Source organism: Melanostigma gelatinosum (assembly GCF_949748355.1).
Source record: "Melanostigma gelatinosum genome assembly, chromosome: 8".
Taxonomy (NCBI): domain Eukaryota; kingdom Metazoa; phylum Chordata; class Actinopteri; order Perciformes; family Zoarcidae; genus Melanostigma; species Melanostigma gelatinosum.
Window position 1 is genome coordinate 2,086,226 of NC_136641.1, and position 27,892 is coordinate 2,114,117.

The following is a 27,892-nucleotide window of genomic DNA, read 5'->3' on the forward strand; positions in this document are numbered from 1 at the left end:
TTACTACAGTTCGCTAGGTAACTTTAGCTCTTGACTGTTAGGCACCCAGTTTGAAAATGGCGACAGACGAGCTCTCATCCAAGCTCAGCCGTCGGCTCCAGATTGAAGAAGGAGCCGAGGATCCTGTTGCTGTAGACGTCCTCGGACATCAGAATGGGTCGGAAGAGAAACCACGTACGACCAACGCCAACGCAGACTCGGAGCTGGGTGCTAAACTGATGCGGCGAGGAGAGCTGAACGAAGGGCTGGGTGAGCAATGCCAGCCCAGCATGAAGGTCTTCAACCCGTACACCGAGTTCAAAGAGTTCTCCCGGAACCAGATAAAGGACATGGAAAGGATGTTCAAAACGTGAGTTTGTGACAATCTGCATGAATACTGATAACGTTACCCCGACAGGTTGATGACCAACTGTTAAACATGCCTTCAGGCCAGTGGTTGCTTTTTTATTTCATGTAACAGGGAAGTAACTTTAAGATTGCTCATATGAGGAAGTTGAGTTGGCAGGTCACACGATGATTTCCCAATAACACAAAACTTGAATCTAAATGGAAGGATTAGTGAGGGAGAGTTAGTATTGTTATTGGGTATACAAAATATAGGCAGAAACCAGCCTTCTGGGATAAAAGATGAATAAGTGAACAAAAAAGATAAATTACTAAAGAAAGTAATCTGTCCTGTACAATGGACTTGTGCACTTGGGAGACGTTTGCCTTCTTCCAGAAGGGGTTTATTGATATTTTCCTAAACCTAACCAAGTAGGTTTAAAACGTAAAGAGATTCGTGTCTGAAGGCCCAAAGGCAAACTTCTCCACGTGCTGGGTTTCTGTAGCGTGAGTGATTGCTGGGTGGATACATTATGCAAGTCAGTGATAAGGAAATCAGGTGTTCATTGAATATAGAATATTTCATAGTGTGCTCAGTCATCTACTTGATGTGTGGTTAATTAATACAGGTTGATAGATAAAATATGCAGCAAATTTAACCCAAGTTTATGAGATGATCAGTAACCCTCTTTCTTGAGTCTAAAATAAGTCTGAACACATTTAAAATGTATTCACACTTGGAAGAACAAATTAATTAATACAATTATTAAAGCTGTATAAATCTGACCTTATATAGAACTCTATGACCTTAAACCTCAGTTAAACCAGGGGCCCGAGTTAATTTAATCTGGTGCTCTTTATGATACCTGTCTTCATTGAGCTATCATTCATGTTGTTATGAGCTAGCTCTGTTAATTCTGTTTTTTCTAATCCAGTTACATTCATGGCACGAATGTAGAGTTGTTAATAATAAGCAACATCATCAGAACCATGAATGAAGCGACTGTGGCTCAGTGGTAGAGTGGGGCGTCCTTCAATCAGCAGATCTCCGGCTACACCAGTCGATGTGTCCTTGGGCCAGACACTTAACCCTAAATTGCTCCCGTATGCTGTGCCTGTGGTGTGTGAATGTCATATAGGGCAGTGATTCTTAACCATAAGGCCGCGGCCCATGTTAGGGCCGCGGCCCATGTTAGGGCCGCGGCCCATGTTAGGGCCGCGGCCCATGTTAGGGCCGCGGCCCATGTTAGGGCCGCGGCCCATGTTAGGGCCGCGGCCCATGATAGGGCCGCGGCCCATGATTGGGCCGCGAGCGCCACCTAGAGGGCCGCGAAAAACTTTCAGTTTTGCACCTGTGGGCCGCGGGACCGCATAGGTTATCAATTGAAGACACCAGAGATATTAGTTATCCATGAGACGCTCAGTTACAATACAGCTTCCCACCACCTGGTGGCGGTAATGCGTCAGTCAGTTGTTTAACAAGCTGCAATAAGCAGAAGAAGACACTCAGCTAGCCGCTAGCCTGTAGCGAAAGTTATGGATAAATTATTAAAAAGAAAAAATGAAGACGACAGTGGTGCCATTCCCCCCAAAAGTCTAAATGTGTGTGCAAGTACAACCCTGACTTTCTTAAGTACGGCTTTGTGAATGGAGGCAACGAGGCAGAGCCGAGGGCTCAGTGTGTGGAATGTGAGCTAATGCTATCAAACGAAGCACTGGAGCCTTCAAAAATAAAGAGACACCAAGCGACGAAACATCCAACGCTCGTGGGAAAGTCTGTTGGGCTTCTTGTTGTGTATGCAGGTTTACAGACACATGATAATAAATGTCTTTGTGATCATCACATTGTATCATCTCATTTATTTAACAAGGGTTTTGCCTGTTCAACACCGGCATCCTCGATCCCCTCCCCTTCCGTTCCTACGGCTTGTTTGCGCAAATACGTCACAAAACATGTCCGTGTTTGGTATCCCAGCATGCCCAAAATCCTCATCTTTGCAAAGAAATCATCGATTTTCTTTCATTTCTTATGGTTTCTCCACAAAAGGAGCCCACACACACACTGTCCAAAGTCGCCATAACCGCTGCAAGTCGTATCTTGCAGCATTTCGATGGAAAAAGACACATTACAGACCCGACAACGTGCTAGCGGATGTTACCATGGAGCTACTGCCTTCAGAAAACGCTAGTACTTATAGTACAAACTAGGGCTGGGCGATATGGCCTAAAAAAAAAATCTCCGATTTCTTTACAAAAAATCCGATTCACGATTTAAATCGATTTTTTTCCCCCACAAATTTTTGCAGATGACAGAAGCTGTTGAAAACAATTTTTTCTTTTATTTTGTGATGATTTTCCCTCGTAGGTTGATAAAAATAAAGTGCAAACAAAACCTGAACATTGTAGAAAGGTGCCTGTAGTATACAAAAAGTATTTGGTCACTCTTTTGTTTCCCTGAATCATTTAAATATAAAATTAAATTAAACATAACATTAAATGGCATTAAATGGTAGCCTTCCATTGTAAACAACTGTGCAAATGTAACTTTTTACAGTAAGCTTTTCTAACTGAATACACTGATACAAACACAGCATGAAATAAAATGTATGTGACCCTTTAACATTCACATTTTCAAAAGTGCAACATCTGATCTAACATCAACATAACATATTTTGCACAGTAAATAAGTGCATGTAAACAAAATCAAGTGCATTCACAACATAACCAACAGTATTAAACAGTAGTGCATGTTTTTTCTAAATATTTTTTGCCAGGAAGACAGCGTCGCTTGTGCTCCCGCGGTCCTGCTCCCTCCTCAGGGCGCAACACTTCTCCCACTCGGCGGCATGCCTCTGTTTGAGGTGCTGCATTAAATTTGTTGTGCTGCTTGATTTTGTAGCAATAGCTTTTAGACAGACCTTACATCGTGGTGCTGTTTGTTCTGTGTCAGATGACACGAACCCGAACCATTTCCAGACCACCGAAGACACATTCTTCCCTCTCTTAAGAACGAGAGCTTCACTGCTGGCCGCCATTGTTTTCGTTTGTAAACAATGCGCCCACTCAACTACGGGAGCCCAACGGGGGGGAGGGGTGGGGGCGATTTTCTCGATTTTCAATAAAACACATCGCCTTAAAGCACACATTCGAATTAATCGATTAAATCGATTTATCGCCCAGCCCTAGTACAAACCGTATCTTCCTCTTATATAAGCCGTCAACCAACGTTTGCGTAACTGAGCTATTCTCATTCTCGTTCGTGCGCTCGGTCGTAGCCATTAAGCACAGCAAGTCCGCTACTCACACACCATGTCTTCGTCCATATATACATAGTTTTTGCAATTTGCAAAGGCTAATAATAAAAGGAAAATAATATAATATCAAAATATAAAGGGAGAACCACCTTTAGTGTGTCAGAATATCATGTGGTTACCATGTGTCCATTTGGGTCTCCAAATGTCCTTTTAGAGCTCCGCCTGGATCTCTTCATGGAAGAAACTCTGTAGAATGGTCATACTTTGTCCAATCTCCTTCAAATTTGAGGCAGTTGTTCACTGATGGTGTAGTTACAGCCCTATACTGTCCTTTACCTGTACAGATACAGCCACCGGCAGTTATTTATACTGAAAGATACTTTTTTATTTTATGCGGACAAAAATCTTAAATTTTTACTGACTCCAAAGGCCCACTGCTCTGTTTCTGTATGACCTACAGGTTGTCTGACACTTTTGATGCATATAGTCAGAGTGGGCCCCGGGACACTTTGTACTTGAAAAGTTGGGCCCCGAGGTCAAAAGGTTAAGAACCCCTGATATAGGGTACATCCCAAGTCTCTTAATTCTCATTTCCTCGCTCCTCGCTTGAACCGGAAGTTGTTCTACGCCGCCATATTGGCGGCCGTCCCAAAGCTCTTATTTAGCTCTGAGGAGTGAGGATTGAGGAGAGAGGAGGGATCTCTGAGGAGCCATGAGCGAGGACGCACGAGAACGCACGAGAACAGACTTACAGGAAGTGTTTAACGGCCGACACGCCCCCTCATTGTTCATTTGTCATGTGATTGGACGCTGCAGCCGATCGGACTGATGAGATTTTTTTCAACATGTAAACAGTGAAGACTGATCACAGATTAAACTCAAGCTTTATATTTGATTCATTTTCAGATTCAACATCTGGTTTAAATATATGTTCATTGTAGACTGAACAACAAAAGGACCACAAACAACTTTCTACATTTATTAGAAAGATTTGTCTTTTCATGATCTGAACTTTTATTATGGAAACAATTAAAGTCAGAGGGAACTGGAGAGACGAAACGCTTAGAGAGAGAGAGAGCACTTTTTACTCATTTCATTCATTCCTGATTGTCGGGTTTGATGAGTTTTATCATTTAAGAGAAATAATCATATTCTGAGTTATTTAATATCGACATCACAATCTGAATTTCAAAATGTACAGACGCAAATAATTCATGAATAAGACGATCGCATTCCGCCGGTAGAAATGGATCCTGTGCTTATAAACAGAACACAGGACACAGTTTGTAAACAGACTACAGAGAGAAACACCTCTACAGTGGTGATTACTGTGTCTTTATTAGTTACTACTATTAAGTACAGTGATCATGTGAACAGACACAAACTTATCATAAGTCCTTCCAGCTGTTAAAGCCGACTGACAGCTGATCCAGCTGTGGTTATCAGCACAGTCATCAGAAACAGACGTCGCTTCACGTGACGCAACTGAGGAAAGGACGTCTCAAGTGTCTTAAAACATATTTCCTCGTTCCTCTCTCCTCGCATGGTTTCCTCCATGCATCCCTGGTGGGAGGGACTAAGGCAAGGAAAGGACCCAAGTGAGGGAAACGGGGATGCAATTAAGAGACTTGGGATGTACCCTTAGTCCTGATGGACAGGTGGCACCTTGCATGGTAGCCCCTGCCATTCATAAATGGTGAATGACATGTAGTGTAAAAGAGCTTTGAGTGATTTAGTAAAAGTACAAGTCCATTAACTTAATATGTCAGGATATTAAATGGTAATACCCATATGGGTATACCCACAGCTAAAACTGAGAATATTCAACTATGTGAAATATAACCCTATATTGACAACTAGCATAGAATAAGAAACTGCAGGAACACAATAAAAAGATAATGTTTAAGTGCAGGGATAATTATATATTGTGTATCTTTAGTACAGAGTGATTCTTTCTTTGCTTTTTTTCCTGATGATGAACTAACTATTATGAATATGTGATGCATATAAAAAGAAGTTAAGAGTAAGGTGAGCCCGTTTCTGCTGCTATGGACAAAGGAGGTCTATCTGACTCAAATGTTGCATTTACGTACCTGGGAGCTGATCAACTGTGCATGGATATCTTTTTTTAAATAAAGGACAAAATAGGGTATAGTTTGTATTTTGTACATATGTTTGTGGATTTCTATGACAATTATCTCAAACAAGAAATATTAAAATAGAAAATATATAATGATAAATGTTTTTGTGTGCATTGAAAAATATTTTTGTGGAGAGTCATTTATATATAAATCACAAAATATATTTGTGAATCCTTCTGTGTGCATTCATTAATATTGACACTGGTCTGACCCCGAATAAATAGCAGGGATTTAGGGTGAGTCAGCATTTAACAAGACACCTCGTAGCAGCAAGCTGTCAGTGTTGAAATTAGTGTTTATTACTACCTCTGCTGACCACCTCCTCTTATCATTGTTTCTAGGTTAAAGAGCTTTAGTAAACAGGAAACTACTGCTCAGATTGACTGACTGAGGTGTGAATGTCTTCTGGCTGTTTCTGTGCCATACTCTGCCCAGATTCTTCAGGTTCCTGTCTTGTCCAGACCTGTCGAGGACTTTTAAATGCACTACTTACACATTCTCTTTGCACAGCAGTCTTCAAAGGGTGGTGCCCCCCCCCCCCCCCCCAATCAGACATGTGCAGTTTGAGCATTTATCTTGTGAGTTAACAGCATTCTAATGTGGCAAAGACCATTGTTCTCTATGCAATTGTTGCGTATGGCGGGGGAGGAAGTGTGTCCTGAATCAAACTAATCATTAACTCCCCGTTTTTACTGCAGAGCCAATTTATTATGAAGTGTAATACCTTACAAATCCTACCCAGCCACATAATGATTGGATCGGCTTTTTAACTCGTGATTGCTGCCTTTCCAAAACTGTTTAGTTTACTGGTGGCAAACCTCAACTTCTTCCGCAGCGAACTGTCTGAGATCCAGTGCTGTGGGTTTTTGGCAGGCAGACGTTTCTTGCAAAAAAAGTCGTGATGTTTCATGAAGATCAGTTTTATTCTAAGCAGGTGAAAACAGATGCGTGTGCATTTTTTACTTCCTGAACACACAAAACCTGAACTGTTGTCGATGATTTTATTTGGAATTTTCTTCTGATTTAATGTTAACTTAACGTAATGTAAATGTGTGTCTGACAGAGTGTCTCTAGTGTGTCAAAGTTTAATTTAGGAAAAGTTGAGAATATTTAAACTTTCATGCGCATGTAAAAACTGCCTGAAAAACGTGGCACTAGAGAGGAGTGCACGTCAAGCCATGGGAAATAAATGGTTTTGCGGGTGATGCGTTTATAGCCTCGCTTCTCGGTGTGATCAGCCCCGTAGCGATGAATCAGAGATGCTATAGATTTTAAATATTTGAATTCTACAAAAAGAGCTCAACAGTAAATTTACTGAAAAGAAAATCCAGTTCATATTCTGAATTGGGGATTTTGATTATCAGCAATATTGTCGTAACCATCCACTATTTACCAGGAGCCTTGTGAAACGATTGTGAACTGAGGGCACAAGTCCGTTTGATATCAGCCTTGTTTTAAGAAAAACACGTTTTATTTGTGATGTTATGAAGTGAATATATAATATATATATACTTCAGCAGAAGTATATATATATACATGTATATACATGTATACATATATATATATGTATATACATGTATACATATATATGTATGTATATACATGTATACATATATATATATATGTATATACATGTATACATATATATATATGTATATACATGTATACATATATATATATGTATATACATGTATACATATATATATATGTATATACATGTATACATATATATATATGTATATACATGTATACATATATACATGTGTGTGTATATATATATATATATATATATATATATATGTATATATATGTATATATATATATATGTGTGTGTGTGTGTGTGTATATGTATGTATATATACATGTATACATACATATATACATGTATATATACATATATATACATGTATATATGTATATATACATGTATATATATACATATATATGTATGTATATATATACATATATACATATATACATATATATGTATATATGTATGTATATATATATATACATATATATGTATATATGTATGTATATATATATACATATATACATATATATGTATATATGTATGTATATATATACATATATATGTATATATATACATATATGTATATATGTATATATATACGTATATATGTATATATATACATATATGTATATATGTATATATATACATATATACATATATACATATATATGTATATATGTATGTATATATATACATATATACATATATATGTATATATATACATATATACATATATGTATATATATACATATGTATATATGTATATATATACATATGTATATATGTATATATATACGTATATATGTATATATATACATATATACGTATATATGTATATATATACATATATACGTATATATGTATATATATACATATATACGTATATATGTATATATATACATATATACGTATATATGTATATATGTATATATACATATATACATATATGTATATATGTATATATATATATATATATACATATATACGTATATATATACATATATACATATATGTATGTATATATGTATATATATACATATATACATATATGTATATACGTATATATATACATATATACATATATGTATGTATATATGTATATATATACATATATACATATATGTATATATATATATATACATATATGTATATATGTATATATATATATATATATACATATATACATACATATATGTATATATATATATATATATATATATATATATATACATATATGTATATATGTATGTATATATATATATATATATATATATATATATACATATATGTATATATGTATGTATATATATATATATATATATATATATATATATATATATATATATATATATATATATATATATAGCACAGACCGGTAGCTCCCCGCCGTTGGCTCACTTGTGTATGAATGTTAGTAGATGAGCAGGTGGCAGTCTATGAATTGGTGTGAATAGGTGAATGATGACATGTAGTGTTTAAGAGCCTTGAGTAGCCAGAAGATTAGAAGGGCGATTCCAAACGTACTTCCAGGAACTTCTTACCACAGTGGGCCGAGAACAGAGGAAACAATAGCAGAAACTGAGACAATGTATAACAGCTAGTTTACATTTCTAGACGTTCCTGTAGTGGAAAATGGTCTTTATGTGTTGAGTAGAGAGTAGTTCAGGTGAAAATGTCAGACTGTGAGGTCTTATTAACCAAGAATGACAGGACACTGGTACTAGAAACACATCAACGTTGAATTTTCAATGCTTTGACCATCACAAACTATATTCCATTAGTTATAATGGGCAGGAGGATATGTCAAACAGACACTTCAAAATCTGGGTCAATAAGCCCAAAACTATCTCCGAGGTTTGAAAGTGGCACAGCATGCACATGATGGAAGGTGAGAGTTTTCTTTCAGATCTATCGTCGACCTGTAACAAACCAGTTTTTTTACTCTATTCTGTCAAGGTATGATGCTGGGAAAGACAACTACATTGACCTGATGGAGCTGAAGCTGATGATGGAGAAGCTTGGAGCGTCACAGACACACATTGGCTTGAAGAACATGATCAAGGAGGTGGATGAGGACCTGGACAACAAGTTGAGCTTCAGAGAGGTGAAACAAGAAAACCAAATTAGAATCAGAGGATGTGTTATTCCTTCTCTCTACATCCATGTATCTTTGTTCTTCCTGTCCCTCACAGTTCCTACTCATCTTCAGGAAGGCAGCAGCAGGAGAGCTGGCAGAGGACAGCGGCCTCAGTGTCCTCGCTCGCCTCTCTGAAATCGATGTCTCTACAGAGGGGGTCAAAGGAGCTAAGACCTTCTTTGATGCCAAGGTAAGTAAAAGTTACTTCTTATACAACAACTACATACACACTAACGGTGTATAGTCTGTGTTTTAGAAGAGGAGATAAAATGGTGGAAGCTAACTGGACTTTAATAGCTGATTCTTATAATGGACATTCGTCCCAGCGCATCGGTCAGAATGGATTTGACTGGATCCCAATATTCGTTTACTGCACTTTATTCACTCGAGTTGAAGGCACATCAATACACAGGACACTTGGTCATGAAAGGGAACTTAGGCTAGATTTTTGAACCTGTGGTTCTGAAACAGAAAATAAAAGCATATAATTCAAGGCATAAAGTTACACTTGCTTGGGTTGTCCCAAGTTAGAATTATACAAATGTATAACCAAACAAAGTAAAATACTCAATTTAACTTAATAGCAAACGTCTGTACATTTACAAGCTGCTATCATTAAAAAAAAACACAAATATAATTAAAGCTGCGAGCAGCGATGAGCGGGCCCTCGCTATATGCACGTCGGGGTGCATGCACGTCGGAGTGCTGGCGGGACTCCGGCCTGCGCGGCTGAGAATGTCCGCGACCGTCGGACGGCGCGAGGACTCTGGTTGATGCTGCCATTCAGTTCTGTGACCGTCAGACACTGCATGCAGGTTCAGAGCATGGCCCCAATATACTTTTATTTAAGTCCATATGTGATACATGTTCCTACCAAATTTCATACATCTAGGTGAAACGTACTGCGAGGGCTGCTTCGTTGAAATTTTGTAGGGGGCGCTATTGAGCCGATTTGCCACTCTGAACCAATAAAATCATATTATACAACTACATTTTGGGCTTTAAATGTGTATGCCAAGTTTGCTTATGTTTCGAGCATTTTTAGCCTCTCAAAATGACCTTCGTTGTTAATGGCGAAGACTGCATCGCCACGGCAACGGCGTTCGACGAAACATCAAAAGCTTCATGATCTGGCATTATGAACTATTTGTGTGGAACAAATTTGATATTGATTTGATTTACCTACTAAGAGAAACAAGCCAAAGTATCAAGACTTTAACTTCCTGTTACCAGTAGGTGGCGCTATGACTATGATTCAAAATTGGCCTGCATATGTCTTCAGGCCTGGAGTCTAATCAAACACGTGAAATCTGGTAAAGATCTGATGATGTGGAGTCGAGTTACATCAGTTTATTCGTTCATGGCGAAGGATCGAAATTCCGTCGCCACGGCAACAGCTTTTCACGAAACAACAAACTTTGAGTAACTTTTCATCACAAAGGTCTTTAGACTGTACCGACCAAATTTGAAGTTGATCTGATGAATTCCCTAGGAGGAGTTTGTTAAAGTGCAGCGCCTGGAAATGACAAAAACGACATGAGAAATTCATAACAAATGCAAAATGGCTGACTTCCGGTTGGGTTTAGAGCATAGCCCCAAGAGACTTTTATTGAAGTCCATATGCGATACATGTTCCTACCACATTTCATACATCTAGGTCAAACGTACTGCGAGGGCTGCTTCGTCGAAATTTTGTAGGGGGCGCTATTGAGCCGATTTGGCACTCTGAACCAATAAAATCAGATTCTGTAACTACATTTCGGCCTTGTAATCTACTTGCCAAGTTTGCTTATGTTTCGAGCATTTTTAGCCTCTCAAAATGACCTTCGTTGTTAACGGCGAAGACTGCATCGCCACGGCAACGGCGTTCGACGAAACATCAAAAGCTTCATGATCTGGCATTATGAACTTCTTGTATTTGTGTGGAAGAAATTTGATATTGATTTGATTTACCTACTAAGAGAAACAAGCCAAAGTATAAAGACTTTAACTTCCTGTTACCAGTAGGTGGCGCTATGACTATGATTCAAAATTGGCCTGCATATGTCTTCAGGCCTGGAGTCTAATCAAACACGTGAAATCTGGCAAAGATCTGATGATGTGGAGTCGAGTTACATCAGTTTATTCGTTCATGGCGAAGGATCGGAATTCGCCGAGCCGCCACGTCGCCGCCCTTCAGTAACTTCTTACAATCTTCACAACGAAGCATTATCAAGGTCTTAAGGCGTGTTTGACAACATTTGAGAGGGATCTAATTAATCTGTGAGGAGCAGGATGTCAAAGTACGCAGCGTACAACTTCCGGTTGCCACTAGGTGGCGCTATCACTATGATTCTAAATTATCATATAGATGTGTTCCGGGTCAGGATGTTATGACATATGAGAGATTTGGAGCAGATTCGACAATGTACGGCCGAGTTACAACAACTTCCTGTTTCGTGGCGAATGGTGTTTCTTTGACGCCACGCCACGGCCACATAGTTCGATAACTTTTTGATCTTTGAGTAACTTTTCACTGCCAAGGTCTCAAGAGCAGACTCGCCGAATCTGAAGTCAATCGGGTCAAATCTCTGGGAGGAGTTCGTTAAAGTATGACGCCTTGAAACGGTCAAAAACCGTCATAAAAGTAAAAATGGCCGACTTCCTGTTTGGTTTTGAGAAAACTTCCAAGAGGATTTTTGGTGCGTCTCATCACGTTCCACATAACTACCAACTTTCATACAGCTGGGTGAAACCTGATGTTGGGGCTACTCAATAGGGGGCGCTAGCGAGCCAATATTTCATACCGCAGCTGGACACCCCAATCAGACTGCAATTTTCGCAAATTCTGGCTTGCGTGCCAAATTTCACAAACGTCCCAATATCCCAAGCACCTCCTTTTTGCGACGAAACACTAAAAATAATAATAATTAAAGCTGCGAGCAGCGATGGGCGGGCCCTCGCAATATGCACGTCGGGGTGCATGCACGTCGGGGTGCCGGCGGGACTCCGGCCTGCGCGGCCGAGAACGTCCGCGACCGTCGGACGGCGCGAGGACTCTGGTTGATGCTGTCATTCAGTTCCGTGACTGTCAGACACTGTATGCAGGTTCAGAGCATGGCCCCAATATACTTTTATTTAAGTCCATATGTGATACATGTTCCTACCAAATTTCATACATCTAGGTGAAACGTACTGCGAGGGCTGCTTCGTTGAAATATTGTAGGGGGCGCTATTGAGCCGATTTTCCACTCTGAACCAATAAAATCATATTCCATAACTACATTTCGGGCTTGTAATCTGCTTGCCAAGTTTGCTTATGTTTCGAGCATTTGTAGCCTCTCAAAATGACCTTCGTTGTTAACGGCGAAGACTGCATCGCAACGGCGTTCGATGAAACATCAAAAGCTTCATGATCTGGCATTCTGAACTTCTTGTATTTGTGTGGAACAAATTTGATATTGATTTGATTTACCTACTAAGAGAAACAAGCCAAAGTATCAAGACTTTAACTTCCTGTTACCAGTAGGTGGCGCTATGACTATGATTCAAAATTGGCCTGCATATGTCTTCAGGCCTGGAGTCTAATCAAACACGTGAAATCTGGTAAAGATCTGATGATGTGGAGTCGAGTTACATCAGTTTATTCGTTTATGGCGAAGGATCGAAATTCCGTCGCCACGGCAACAGCTTTTCACGAAACAACAAGCTTTGAGTAACTTTTCATCACAAAGGTCTTTAGACTGTACCGACCAAATTTGAAGTTGATCTGATGAATTCCCTAGGAGGAGTTCGTTAAAGTGCAGCGCCTGGAAATGACAAAAACGACATGAGAAATTCATAAAAAATGCAAAATGGCTGACTTCCGGTTGGGTTTAGAGCATAGCCCCAAGAGACTTTTATTGACGTCCATATGCGATACATGTTCCTACCACATTTCATACATCTAGGTCAAACGTACTGCGAGGGCTGCTTCGTCGAAATTTTGTAGGGGGCGCTATTGAGCCGATTTGCCACTCTGAACCAATAAAATCATATTCCATAACTACATTTCGGCCTTGTAATCTACTTTCCAAGTTTGCTTATGTTTCGAGCATTTTTAGCCTCTCAAAATGACCTTCGTTGTTCACGGCGAAGACTGCATCGCCACGGCAACGGCGTTCGACGAAACATCAAAATCTTCATGATCTGGCATTATGAACTTCTTGTATTTGTGTGGAAGAAATTTGATATTGATTTGATTTACCTACTAAGAGAAACAAGCCAAAGTATAAAGACTTTAACTTCCTGTTACCAGTAGGTGGCGCTATGACTATGATTCAAAATTGGCCTGCAGATGTCTTCAGGCCTGGAGTCTAATCAAGCATGTGCAATCTGGTAAAGATCTGATGATGTGGAGTCGAGATACATCAGTTTATTCGTTCATGGCGAAGGATCGAAATTCGCCGAGCCGCCACGTCGCCGCCCTTCAGTAACTTCTTGCAATCTTCACAACGAAGCATTATCAAGGTCTTAAGGCTTGTTTGACAACATTTGAGAGGGATCTGATTAATCTGTGAGGAGCAGGATGTCAAAGTACGCAGCGTACAACTTCCGGTTGCCACTAGGTGGCGCTATCACTATGATTCTAAATTATCATATAGATGTGTTCCGGGTCAGGATGTTATGACATATGAGAGATTTTGAGCAGATTCGACAATGTACAGCCGAGTTACAACAACTTCCTGTTTCGTGGCGAATGGTGTTTCTTTGACGCCACGCCACGGCCACATAGTTCGATAACTTTTTGATCTTTGAGTAACTTTTCACTGCCAAGGTCTCAAGAGCAGACTAGCCGAATCTGAAGTCAATCGGGTCAAATCTCTGGGAGGAGTTCGTTAAAGTATGACGCCTTGAAACGGTCAAAAAACGTCATCAAAGTAAAAATGGCCGACTTCCTGTTTGGTTTAGAGAAAACGTCCAAGAGGATTTTTTGTGCGTCTCATCACGTTCCACATACCTACTAACTTTCATACAGCTGGGTGAATCCTGATGTTGGGGCTACTCAATAGGGGGCGCTAGCGAGCCAATATTTCATACCGCAGCTGGACACCCCAATCAGACTGCAATTTTCGCAAATTCTGGCTTGCGTGCCAAATTTCACAAAATTCCCAATATCCCAAGCACCTCCTTTTTGCCATGAAAGTGGAAGAATAAGAATAAACATAGCGGTTTCAATAGGTCCTCCGCTCCGACTACGTCGGTGCTCGGGCCCTAATAATAATAAGAAGAATAATAAACATTCGAAATTCAATAGGTCCTCCGCTCCGACTACGTCGGTGCTCGGGCCCTAATTATTTAACCCAATAGGTAACAATTAAGGCGGTGAGATAGCACAATATGGAGTTAGGTAAATCAAAGTCCCATGGCCCACAGCCCTGTTACTATGGTAAAGAGCAACCTCTAGTGGGGAAATCTACCACTCTGGAGGTGGGGCTGACTTGACAGCTGACTCTTTGTTGAGGAGATCAAAGCAAGCATCAAAGGTTTTCAGCTCATCTGGCAACGTGTCCTCACTAAATCTGTCCGCACTTTGTCATGGTAGCCCGTTTAATTAGCTGGGCATAAGTAGCAGGAGCAGGGAAATATTATCTGATTGTCTGAAGTGGGGGCCGGGGAGGGCTTTGTAGCTGCCAGGAATATTCATGTTAACATGGTCCAGTGTATGGTCCATCCTCTGGTGGGGATGTGGACATGCTGGTGGAAAGAGTTGCATTAACTTGCAATGCGTGGACGTCAAGCGCAGTGGATTCCTATGTGACTATAACAGCACATTATCTTAGGGGACTGGCGACTGCTGTCTCTTGTTGTCCAAACTAGAGCAGTACATGTAAGTCACACCGGGGCAAACATTACAGACCTCCTGCTAAATGCAGGTCATGGAAATTTGGTTTAAAGTCATGGAAATCCATTGGTCAAAATGTGTATGAACCCTGGTCATAAATGTAGCAACGTCTATGGGAGCTACCGGTCGCTGCATCTGCATGCGCTGCTATTGCCATAGAAAAAATATACGGTAGGTCTGTCTTAGATCTCCCTCAGAACAAATAACTGAAACAGGGGAAGTTTGTTCCATATCCACATGTACATCAAGTGAACATTGTCTTTGACACAGCTATTAGGGGTGGAGGGAAAAAATCAATACAGCATAGGATTGCAATATTTTGCGTGGCAATTTAACCATCTTCATATAAACTTATTTATATTGTATTGAGGGATGTCGGGATTAATCTATCAATTTATATAATTCACGGTTTCATAACTATAACAACTGAAGAAGCTACAATATCCTATATAATATACAATGTCCTGATTCCTGCATTGAGACACTTTTTGTGTGTGGTGAAAACTCCTCTTGCACGAATGACATTATACGTGTATGTACGGCTCTCCCTAACCCTGAGCTGATAGTGTTGGAGTGTTCTCCTGTGACATGACGAGTGTAGCTACCTTCATGGGCTTCATAGCGTTGACAACAGCAGAAGTAATGTCTGACTAACTGAGGGTGCAGACTTCCTTCTCAGTCTTCCTCACCTCACCTGAGAGGTGGGCTGCACAGATGGCTGGCTGCTGCTCGCTGCAGCCTGTCAAAAGCACTACCATCTGGTAACCATGTCAGTGATCGGTTGGTGTTCAGGCAGCTGTAGTAACTTGTTTTTGTCGCACTACATCAGAGAATCAAAATCAGAACCGTTTTATTGCCACGGTATGTTGCACATACAAGGAATTTGACATGGTGGGTGGTGCATAACATTAAACAATCAACAATCAACACAGTGCAAAAAGTAGAAACATATTAAAATTTACAGTAAAATATAACATAAAGTCCACAAACAGTGTTATAAACAAGTGAGGTGTAATGTAAATGTGTCAAGTGTATTAAAATAAGAAACCTAGAAGGGATGTGCAGGAGAGTGACCGGTAGGAAATTCTCCTGGGGATGGCAGTCAGTGGGGGTCCCGGGCTTTGTTGATGAGCCCAACTGATGACGGGAATAAACTGTTCATGTGGTGTGAGGTCTTAGTCTTGATGGACAGCAGCCTCCTGCCAGATGAAAGGGGCACAAACAGTTTGTGTCCTGGGTGAGAGATGGCTGGCTGTCATCTGAAAAAGCTGGTTATGCTTCTCATTCTTCCCAGCAAGCTGATTGAAGCGTCAGTGCTCAATGTGAAGCTAAATTTAGTGTGTGCAGGAAACATTTTACATGCAACATAAGACGCTGCGTCGCTATGGTCATGTTTGATGCGTTGTCTTTCACTACGGCTGGGTCCTTCCCTTTTATGATCCATTCCTCCATGGAACTTTTCAGTAATTCCGCAATGTTACTGTTAGTATGGCTCTCAAGCATTGCCCGTGTCTGCAAAACATATGAAACTAGTTCCCAATCCTCAGAGATGTTGTGTGACATAATCGTAACATACAACTTAGTGGCTCCTGGCGTCCCATCTATCACACGCGAGGGCTATTTCTCAGCAGGGATAAGTGATGTTTTGACACGTTTCTTCACTTCTTTGTAGATCCTAAGTACAGCTACATTTGCCATGTGTCGGCAAGTTGGATCACATAGTGTTCACCATATGCCTGAAGCCGGGGTTTTCAACCACACTAAATGGCCGCAAATTAAATGCACCACCGACTCAGTTATCTTCTTTGCCCGAGCTGAAGTAGATGGGTTGTGTTCAGTGTAGTTTGACTTGAATCCACAGGTTTCGGCTGAGGTTGCTATGCCGCTATTTCACCTGCATGGTGTCTTGTCAAGTGATACCGCAAGTTAGTTGAGGTAGTTTACAAACACACAGGTAATTGAGGACATTTTAAATCCGTTTAAATGTGATTTTTTTTTTTGTGTGATACTATGCTATTGTGGAAAAATGATTGGGATAGTCAGCTGTATTGATATTTTTGCACAGCCCTAGTCTCACTGCCATCCTGTAAACTTTCACTCTTGCTGGTACCCTTCTGTCGCATATCACTCCACCTTGCATTCATCTCTCTTGTGCATCCCCCATTACGTTGAACAGTTGAGCCCAAGTATTTAAACTCCTCCGCTTTTGTCACCTCTACTACTCGCATCCTCACCATTCCGCTGTCTACCCTCTCATTCACGCACATGTATTCTATTTGGTGCCTACTGACTTCCATTCGCTCTGCAAGTCCACAAAGAGATAACTCCTTCTAACCTCCTCTATACTTCTCCATCAACAATCTCAAAGCAAACCTAAAATCTGTAGTGCTCTTTCCTGGCATGAAAACATACTGTTGCTGGTTCATAGCTCTGTAGTTAATAGAGCTCTGAAAATCACCCTTTTTTGAAAATCGGTACAAGTGCACTTCAGAAACACTTCACTTTCCAAGTTTGTGTTAAACAATTAAATTATAAACTCCACTGCCATCTCTTCTAAACAGCTCCCTGCCTTCACATGTATGTCATCTGTACCAACTTTCAACTCTTCATTCTCCTCACTTCAACCTTACTAATCTGCCGCACTTCCTAATTCACAATTCCTCAGTGGTGGGCCGTCGGGGCCAGCAAAGCCTTCTCTGCTGGCCTAAACAGAATCACGAAATTATAGCTATTTTATAATTTAATAATTTTTCATAAATACACCATGTATTCTAATTATTTTCCCATTAGCTTGTTTTCTCATTGCACAGCTACTGTCTTCCTCAGTTGCTCTGCTTCCAGCCTGCAGTGCTGCTTCCAGTGCAGTGTAATGTAGTAATGCAGTAATGCAGTAATTTCGTATCGTGACGTTTTTATGATATGGTTAATGTTGTTCCCTCTGATGTGAATATTATTTGAATGGCCCGTGCTCTTCAGTGTGTGGCGGAATTTGTGTTTTCGCACTGCAGTTTTGCTGGATTGATTTGTCATGCTTTGTTGTCATATAAATGTATGTGACTGGTTCTTGTGAGTTAGTTCTTGTCATTGTGTTATTCACATTGATTTTAACTATATGGACTGTCCGTTAATGCAGTGATTCTCAACTGGTGGGTCGCGACCCAAAAGTGGGTCGCGGACCCGTTTTCAGGCCTTAGCCTGACAAAAAAAGAAAAAAAAAGAAAATTGTGATTTTATTTTGAAGGGCATTTTTTATGCAGCGGAATTAATCCAGCATTTACGGCACTTGTTCAGTGGTGCAGGAAAAACACCGACCAATGCGTTGTGAATCGCATCACGTGATGCAGCTCATCCAATCAAATATGGGCATTCTGACATGTTTCTTGACTTGTGTGAGATGTACACACACCGTGACACACGGGGAGAGACGAGGAGAGAGACAGCAGAGCAGGACTGTTGAGCTGTGAAAGTCAAATCATAGGACGACTTCCAAAAGAGAGAAATGTCCAGAGAGACCAGAGTCATTAGACTCTGACTGGACAGACTCATAGAGGTGAATTCTTCCAACACTAATTTATCTTTTTGGAAGATGAGAAACATATAATATTGTGGATTTATCACTTCACCCTGAATGAACTGAATTTAAAGCTGCAGGACAATTCAGTGAAAATAAATTTTCTAAATTGAATTTCATTACGTCATTTATTTTTTAATCCAGCTGCTGTTTTACTTGAAATAAGAAGAACATGTATTTCTAATCCATCCAGTTAAATTTGAAAAATGATAATAATATTTGTTAAAATATAATTGATGTGTGCTTTCTTTATTTGATTTGACAGTTGTTGACTACACAGACGTTACTACTAGACGTCTTGAATATAGATATACCCAAATTATACATATAAAAATGATATATATATATATATATATATATCAGAGTACAATGTTTTTCTTCCGTGGTGGGCGTGTCAGACAGCACGTGTCTGTTACATTGGGTGGGTTGCCAGGTTGAGTGCAGTTCACCGAAAAAGAACATTATATTTCCCACAATTTAAGCTTCTGCATTTTCCAAATGCACTAGTATTATTTAAACATATTGTTCGGTTCGTAAGCCTTGCACCGAATGGTTTAATATGAATACGTGTATTGTTACACCCCTAGAAACAAATAATAACCCGTAGCTGTGGCATCATAATGAGGTTATGAGGGGGTGGTTCAACTGTAGTAGGACAGCACTGAAGGCCCAAGAATGAAATGCACAGCCCGCCACTGCAATTCCCACATAGTCAACCTGCTGTCTCTCTTATTTCCTTCATTCATCGGCCCCTCAAAGTTCCACTTTGTTGGAAAGGTTTCCACCTTCTCACCACACTCTCCTCGCTTGTCAGCACATTTCCATCTCAATCCTTGATCACCCTAAACTCAGCTCATTCCCTCTATCTAGCTAACCAATACAGGTCCTTTTTTCCTTCCCTAGGGTCCAACCTTTCATACAACTCGCGCTACGCCAATTTAGCCTTCGTCATTTCTCTTTTCCCCTTACTCCTTGTACTCCTATCTACTTTCTTCATCTCTCTGATTCTTCTTCACCAACCTCTTTCACTGTGTATTTTCCTGTTCTTCCTCATTACACCACCCTGTCTACTTGTCTTCCTTCCTCGTTCCAGAAGACAACAAGTACCTGACAACTCTTCTCCTACCCAACGCCTGTCTTAACCTCTTTGCCTTCCTTCTTCAACTCCCACCAGTCTTTGCGCTTTCTTGCCGCCAAGGTTTCCATGGGTCGTGGTTTTACCTGGACCATGGTTGTGCCTGCCATCCACAGCTACTATTATTATCAGTAACATTTGTATCACTATAACTGCTACTATACCAGCTTTTTTACAATTCTATCCTATGTAATGCTTCTGTTATTATTAGTACTTATTATTAGGGCCCGAGCACCGACGTAGTCAGGAAAAAACAGGAAGTTGTTGTAACTCGGGCGTACATTGTCTAATCTGCTCCAAATCTCTCATATTTCATAACATCAAGATCAACATCAAATTAGTTCCACACAAGTGTAAGAAGTTCATAATGCCAGTTCATGAAGCTTTTGATGTATCGTCAAATGGCGATGCAGTCTTCACTGTGAAAAACGAAGGTGCTTTTGAGGTGCTTTGAGTTGCTCTAAACAAAGCCAAAGTTGGGATACGCATTTAAAGTAAAAAATATAGTTACATATTATGGTTTTAATGCTTCAGAGTGGCAAATTGGCTCAATAGCGCCCCCTACAAAATTTCGCCGAAGCAAACCTCGTAGTACATTTCACATGGATTTACCAAATTTTGTATCATATTTGGACTTAAAAGAAAGTCTCTTGGAGCCATGCTCTAAACCAGTGATTCTCAACTGGTGGGTCGCGACCCAAAAGTGGGTCGCGGACCCGTTTCCAGTGGGTCGCGGGCCTTTGCCTGACAAAAAAAAAAGTTGTGATTTTATTTTGAAGGGCATTTTTTTTATGCAGCGGAATTATTCCAGCATTTACGGCACTTGTTAAGTGGTGCAGGAAAAACACTGACCAATGCGTTGTGTCATCACGTGATGAAGCTCAGCCAATCAAATATGAGTATTCTGACGAGTTCCCTGACTTGAGTGAGATGTACACACACCGTGACACACTGGGGAGAGACGAGGATACAGACAGCAGAGCAGGACTATTGAGGTGTGGTTTGTGAAAGTCAAATCATAGGACGATCTCCAAAAGAGAGAAATGTCCAGAGAGACCAGAGTCATTACTCTGACTGGACAGACTCATGCAGGTGAATTCTTCAAACACTAATTTCTCTTTTTGGAAGATGAGAAAAATATAATATTGTGGATTTTTCACTTCACCCTGAATGGACTGAGTTTAAAGCTGCAGCGTAATTCAGTGAAAATATTTTTTCTAAATTTAATTTCATTACATAATTTATTTTTTAATCCAGCTGTTTTACTTGAAATGAGAAGAACATGTATTCATGTATTTCTAATCCATCCAGTTAAATTTGAGAAATGAGAATAATATTTGTTGAAATATAATTGATGTGTGCTTTCTTTATTTGATTTGACAGTTGTTTACTACACAGAGACGTTACTACTACTAGACGTCTTGAATATAGATATACCCAAATTATATATTTATTATATATATATGTCGTGGGTCCCGGCTTGTCATTAAGGGGTGATGGTGGGTCCCGCAGCCAGACCAGTTGAGAACCACTGCTCTAAACTCAACCGGAAGTCAGCTATTTTCAATTTTCTATGAATTTCTGGTCAAACCATGTCAGTGGGCATTAGTATAAATGATCTGTCCAGAGCTTCTTCATGACAATCAGGTTAAACGTTACAATGAATGCTTCACATCTACAATCTAAAGTTACAGAAGAGCTTAAAATGAAAACGGTGTTAAATTAAAGTGTTCAAGTTAAAGCAAATGACTGGTTTAGTTAACTTTCATGTAAGTCCAAATACAATCAGCAGGACACTGCAGGGAGTTGAACCCCATCCCAGTAAACTGACAGTCTGTTATGTTACAAACACTGAAGCACATTCACACACATTCATTTTCTTAATGATCTTAACAGGCTTACATTTATGATTGTATGGGAGGTACACTCAAAACATTTGAGGCTTAAGACCTGGCAACATGATCTTGCTATGCTGCTGGTCGACGCAGGAAATATCATCTAACTCGTGCACGCAGAGTGTGATGGTCACAGAAATGTATGGCCGCGTCAACCAGAGTCTTGCCAGTACATTCGACGTGCTTGAAGTTGCGAGGGCCGATCAATGCTGCTTGCAGCTTTCATTTTTTCTTTTATTATAAGTGCTACTACTGCTATTACTGCTGTCATTATATGTATCATTTATATCATGGATGTTGTAATTATATTATGATGTTCATTCTGTACACATGACATCTATTGCAATTTTGTCCATCCTGCGAAAGGGATCCCTCCTCTGTTGCTCTGCTGGAGTTTTCTTCCCCATTAAAGGGTTTTTTTTTTTGGGGAGATTTTCCTGTTCCAAAGTGAGGGTCCTGGGACAGAGGATTGTAAAGCCCTCTGAGGCAAATTTGTGGTTAGTGATATTAGGCTATATTCAAATCCTCCATCATCATCATCTGGTACACTGCAGAGTTGGGCTGCACAATTAATCGAATTGTAATCGTGATCACGATTTTGGCTGCCACGATTAAATGAGCATGATCGTCTACGATATTGACGTTTAAAATGCGTGCTCTGCTGTATATCAAATCAAGCGCTTCCTCAACTAACAGTCAGCCGACCACAAGGGGGCGAACGAGATGGGAGGTGTCATGGGCGCACCCTGCAGACTCCGCTATTAGTAGAAGAAGAGAGACTGACAACAGAACAGAAAGCAGACGGCCGTGACAGTGTGTCGTGTCGCTAAATCAAATATCAAATATATAGGAGTAGAAGGCGAGGAGCTAGCCCCTCGAAAAGGATCATCATTCGTTGTCTGGAAGATATGCACAGAGTGCGTTCGAGTTGTGTCCGCAATGTAATCGCAAATGCTAATCGCTATGCGCCGACTGGAATGTAGCACGACAATGTAAGTGGAAGCAGTGTTCTTGTTCATTTAAACGTGAAAGTGCAATAAAAAGATGTTGTCCCTAAAATTAATGAACAATCGTGAAATAATCGTGACCGCAATATTGATCAAAAATAATCGCGATTATGATTTTGGCCATAATCGTGCAGCCCTACTGCAGAGTATTATTTGCTCTGCTGAGAAGATGATTGGTTGCAATCCTCCAGGACCCTGAGGCGGGCAAGAAAGATTGTGGCCAGCCCCTCTCACCTTGGACATAAACAATTTGAGTCCCTTCCCTCTGGCAGGAGGCTGCATCAGGACCAAGACCTCACGCTACAAAAACATTTGCCCAACTGCAATCAAGCTCATCAACAATTTCCACAACCCTGCACAACTTTTGGCTTTAAATAGAGACATTTTAATAAGAGACATAAGACATATTTCAACATATTGTCATATATATTTTTTTGCTTTTCATAATTTATCTAATATCTTTACATGTTTATTGTAATAAACAGTTCATGATTCTGATTCCGATTCAATCTCCTGAAAGCTGTGTGTCTTACTGTTGGACAGGTCCAGGCCATCAATGAGTCCAACCGCTTTGAGGCAGAGATCCGCCAGGAGCAGGAGGCCAAGAAGAAACAGGTCGAGGAGCAGAAACAGAGACGCACTGCTTTCAAAGAACTGCAATCAGCCTTCAAGTGAGCGCCCTCTCTCCTCCCAGGACCTGTCACTGCTGCTCCAATGCTGTCAGTCTGTAAATCTGTGTGTTTGAATGTTCCATGTATGGCAGACAGTGGTAGTCCCGAGTTGAACAGAGTCTTAAAGTCCCACAAATGCTGGTCACTAGTCTACGTACAATAGACTGGGTACATTATGAAAAATCAGTGCTGCTTATAGATTCATCTGCCTAGAATTGTCCATTCATTTAGCTTGGTAGCTCAGTAACATTCTCAAACATTAACAGTACAAGATAAGTAAATCCTACATATGCACACACCAACACAGCCACTTAGTGTGGATGGTTTTCAGTCTGAACAGCAAGAGCCGGTTGTGTTTGGCACCTAAATCTGTAAACTGTAGCTAAAATGTGTCGACTTCTTAGTATTTCTGTAGGCTAGTGATGAGTGCACCTGTTCCACTGCCTTGGCTACTGTGTATGTCAGCTTGTTTGAGCTTTATTTGACTTAACTCATTCCAGAACTCAGTAAATCCAATGTGACACTTTGCAGACATGCAGGCCATCTTTCACACAAAATTTAAACAAATAGCTGAGCTCTACATTTTTACTGTCAACTTTGGATTTTTGTACAATCTGGTTGGGTGGGTATTGAGTAGATTTTGGTATTTGTTGTGGAGCTGGTCATTCTTAAGCACCATGATTTTTATGAGCCCTCTGAAACACAAATGGGTTCAAATACGTTTGTTTGTTTTTTAAATGTGGATCTTTCATTTCTGGTTTCAGCCGTTACTCTTCTCAGATCTGCTAACATTTTATTTAGCTACTTCCGTGCTGAGATCTGGGGATGTAGTGACTTTGCACCGACCATATGAGCCATCGGAAATTTTGAAACTGTCAAAATCAGATAAATCAAAAGGAGAAGAGTTTCACTTGTTTTGTTTTGGCAAAAACATGTTTAAAACATTAAATTGAAAAAAACATGTCATTCAACACGTTGTTCCTGTCTTTGCAAATCTTAAGTAATTTAGACATTATGACAGTATTCGATCTACAGATACAGCCTCAATTCTATCCACAACTATTCCTTCTCTGATGCTGAATCTCAAATGCTTTCTAGTACTTCTTCGGTGTTTTGGTGGAATGATTACTTGTTCAGTATGGCTCACTTACAGGGCAAGTGTGACAGGGCATTTGTTATTGTCTTGGTAAGGACGAAAACACGCTAATCCAAAAAATGTGTGCCGGGGTGGGCGGGATGACTGCTGGATGACGCCTGGTTGCTGAAACAAGCCCATCTAGCTTGGAAGCTACCAACTAGCTAAGGCTAACCTGGCTAACAAGCTGGGCGATGTGCGACTGAGTGCTAGCAGGTCTACGTTAACCCTGTGTTCTTGTGCCTCCCAGTTGTCAGTTGGTCCCGGTGCTAACGTATGAAATAATACAAGGTAACGTTGCATCTCTAGTAAAATGCAATCACTTCAGCTCCAATTTGTCCAGGATTTAGCCAAGTTTCACGGTCAATACAGTTTCTGATATCCTGTTGAAAACTCATGTGAGCACAGAGGTCATCCAGCATCAGCATGTTGGCCAGCGTATAATTAACCACACAGCAAGCTGTTATTTGCATTAAACTAAATCCCAAAAGGGACTCCGCAAACACTGCCACAAGGTTAAGTTCTGTGACTGGCATTTGCTGAGGTGACACCAAGCTGACAGCTAGCAGCTGTGATGGCAACCACCTGTCAATCAAAGCAGCCATGACTTAAATTATGCATAACTTTAAGCCATAATTTAATTTGAACGTACGTGTTATATAAGAATGCACCCTTGTACAGTTGTCATAAATTATTATACTATTACTAGCCATAGTAACAAAAACATATTTTGCACCAGGCTGTAAACATGTTTATTTCTGCTGTAAAGTTGGGCTTCCAAGCACAAGAACACAGGGTTAACTTAGACCTGCTAGCACTCATTAGCTAGTTGGTGGCTTCCAAAGCTAGATGGGCTCGTTTCAGCAACCAGGCGTATTTTGTGCTTTATTTTCTGTGCAAAGTAAGAACTTTTTTACATACAGTACATACTAGTGAATGAGGCCCATTGTGACTGAAATGCTCTTAATGAATAATCAATCAAATATTCCATTACAGTATAAAAATACTGCACTGTCCAGTTCATTTTGTGTTGTTTAATTCATAGTTGGGTTTTGCAAATTCATCAGTGCACTGGGAGGACATTTGAAGATTTCAGGGTTTCCTTGTGGAATGTGAAGGGTGGTCAGTTGGCTTTTGTCAGATCTATCATATGTTTTTCTTACAGTGTATTCCTCCTGAAACGACCACTGGTAGCAATAATGTTGACTTGTGCAAGGTTTATATTTGATACTGATTTCTCCAATTTTCTAAATATTCAAAAGAAACATTACTTTTGTCTTGAAAGATAAAAAATGATGAACCCGAATACAAATCTTTTGTGGTGTTTTCCTGGTGGTTCTCTATTGAGCGTGTTCAGGACTATGCCATCACTGTACTGTATGTAGTGGATGGGGGACGGGAAACAAAATTCCATTAAACGTGACCTAATTAGTGACGGACAATAGAGACTCTGAGGTAAGTGCACACATAGTGGATTCCATAAATTGTTATCTGTCAACTGAATTCTCCTCCCACTTCATTCCTCAATGTCCATAGTGTGACCAGAAAAGGGGCCAAATGTTTAAACTACTGTCATAATGCCCAATCCAGTGGAGCGCCACTCTACAGCAAAATAAATGTGAATGGAAATGATATTGACTTTGTTATTTAGATAGCTGGTGGCCATTGTAAGCATTTGCTTATTGGCACATCATTCTATTATCTTATTTCCATGAACATTCTAGACTGAAGACAATGAGTGAAATTAATTTTTCTGTTGTAATTCTCCTTGGCCACTGAGAGACATGTTTCCAGTCGGTCTGAACGGTTATCAAAGTACCCTAAATTTAAATTTACGCTCCCTCAATTGTGTTGAATGTGAAAACTTTAAAATTGAGCTGGGAGGATATATTGGTAATTACGATCAGGGAAGGTATTTTTAAGAAGATTTCTCTTCTATTTTTGTATATTTCTATTTTGTTGTTTGTTGGTATGTTTGTCTTGTATGCTGAAAACTCCATAATACACCTTTTATTTTGATTTCCTATAACTTCTTAATAAAACATTTGTCATAATAAACTGTCTTGTGTGTCATTACCGTCTTTCTGTTAACATCAAAAACAGAACTTCAATTTTCTTTATGTAGCCCAATTACACAAATCACAAATTTTCCTCAGAGTGATTTACAATCTGTACAACACAATGTCCTCTGTCCTTTGATCCTCACACTTGACAAGGAAAGACTCAAGAGTTATCCACCTGAATCCAAGCAATTTGTTTTTGTCCTCTGCAGGTGCACTGTAATAACATCAATTCAAATAGTTTGGCATAAATAAGGATCATATTTTTTAGGCATTACATTCTATAGCTGCGATTCATTACAACATGAGAAGGATTTGTTAAGGGTTACTAAAATTGGGAAAAAATTAAGTGAACTTTCTTATGTCAGTTTCAAGACATAAATTGTTCGTACATTCAAAACTGTTTGAAAATGTAAAATCCTGAGTTCAGTCTTGTAACACAAATATTAAGCAAAGAAAGGCCCGGATACAACGATAATTGCGGAAAATTTAAGTTGGAGTTATATCACCGAAGAGATTTTTTGTAGAGCAGATTGAGCTGGTCTGGACATGTGTCAAATTTCAAGTCAATCAGACTTCTAAGGTATAAGGGTCGTGATCTTCTGAAATCACATTTATTTGTTTGTTTGGTTAAATCATGAAGGTTAAATAGTTTAGTTAGTTAATTTTAATATTATTCTATTTCATTGTATATATTGTGCATTTTTATATTTTATATTTTTACTGTTATTTTTAGTGTACGGTATATATATGGCCAGTTGCATTTTTTTTTTTTTACATTTTTATATTTTATAATTTTTACTCTGCTATTTTTATTGCTTTACCTGTACCATAAATGTTGCTGTAGCGAAAAAATTCCCCTTGCGGGATTAATAAAGTAACTATATCTATCTCCATCTATTTATGGCCATTAATAACACCACCACCATGTGGCCAATTGGAGTAATACTTTTTTTTTAAGCACATGTTTTCCAGTTTCATGTTTCTAGCTCATTCCAGCACATGGGATTTGAGTCGGCATGGCGAACAACAAATTATTCTCATTAAAAAAACTGTACATACTCAACAGGGTTCTGCCCTGGTGCTCGGGCCCAAATAAACATTTCACTTTGAATAGGTTCTCGACCTAAAACTAGAAATGTGGGGTAAAATGAGTGTACAGTTC

At 39.7% G+C, this 27,892-nt stretch overlaps 1 protein-coding gene across 1 annotated transcript; it reads left to right on the top strand.

Moving 5' to 3' along the window:
- On the top strand, positions 1-26,719 carry efhd2 (EF-hand domain family, member D2). Its single transcript, XM_079273519.1, has 4 exons — positions 1-349; positions 9,210-9,357; positions 9,446-9,580; positions 23,405-26,719. The coding sequence occupies exons 1-4, from the start codon at positions 57-59 to the stop codon at positions 23,534-23,536; spliced, it is 708 nt and encodes a 235-aa protein (XP_079129645.1). The 5' UTR covers positions 1-56; the 3' UTR covers positions 23,537-26,719.
- The last annotated feature ends 1,173 nt before the right edge of the window (positions 26,720-27,892 follow it).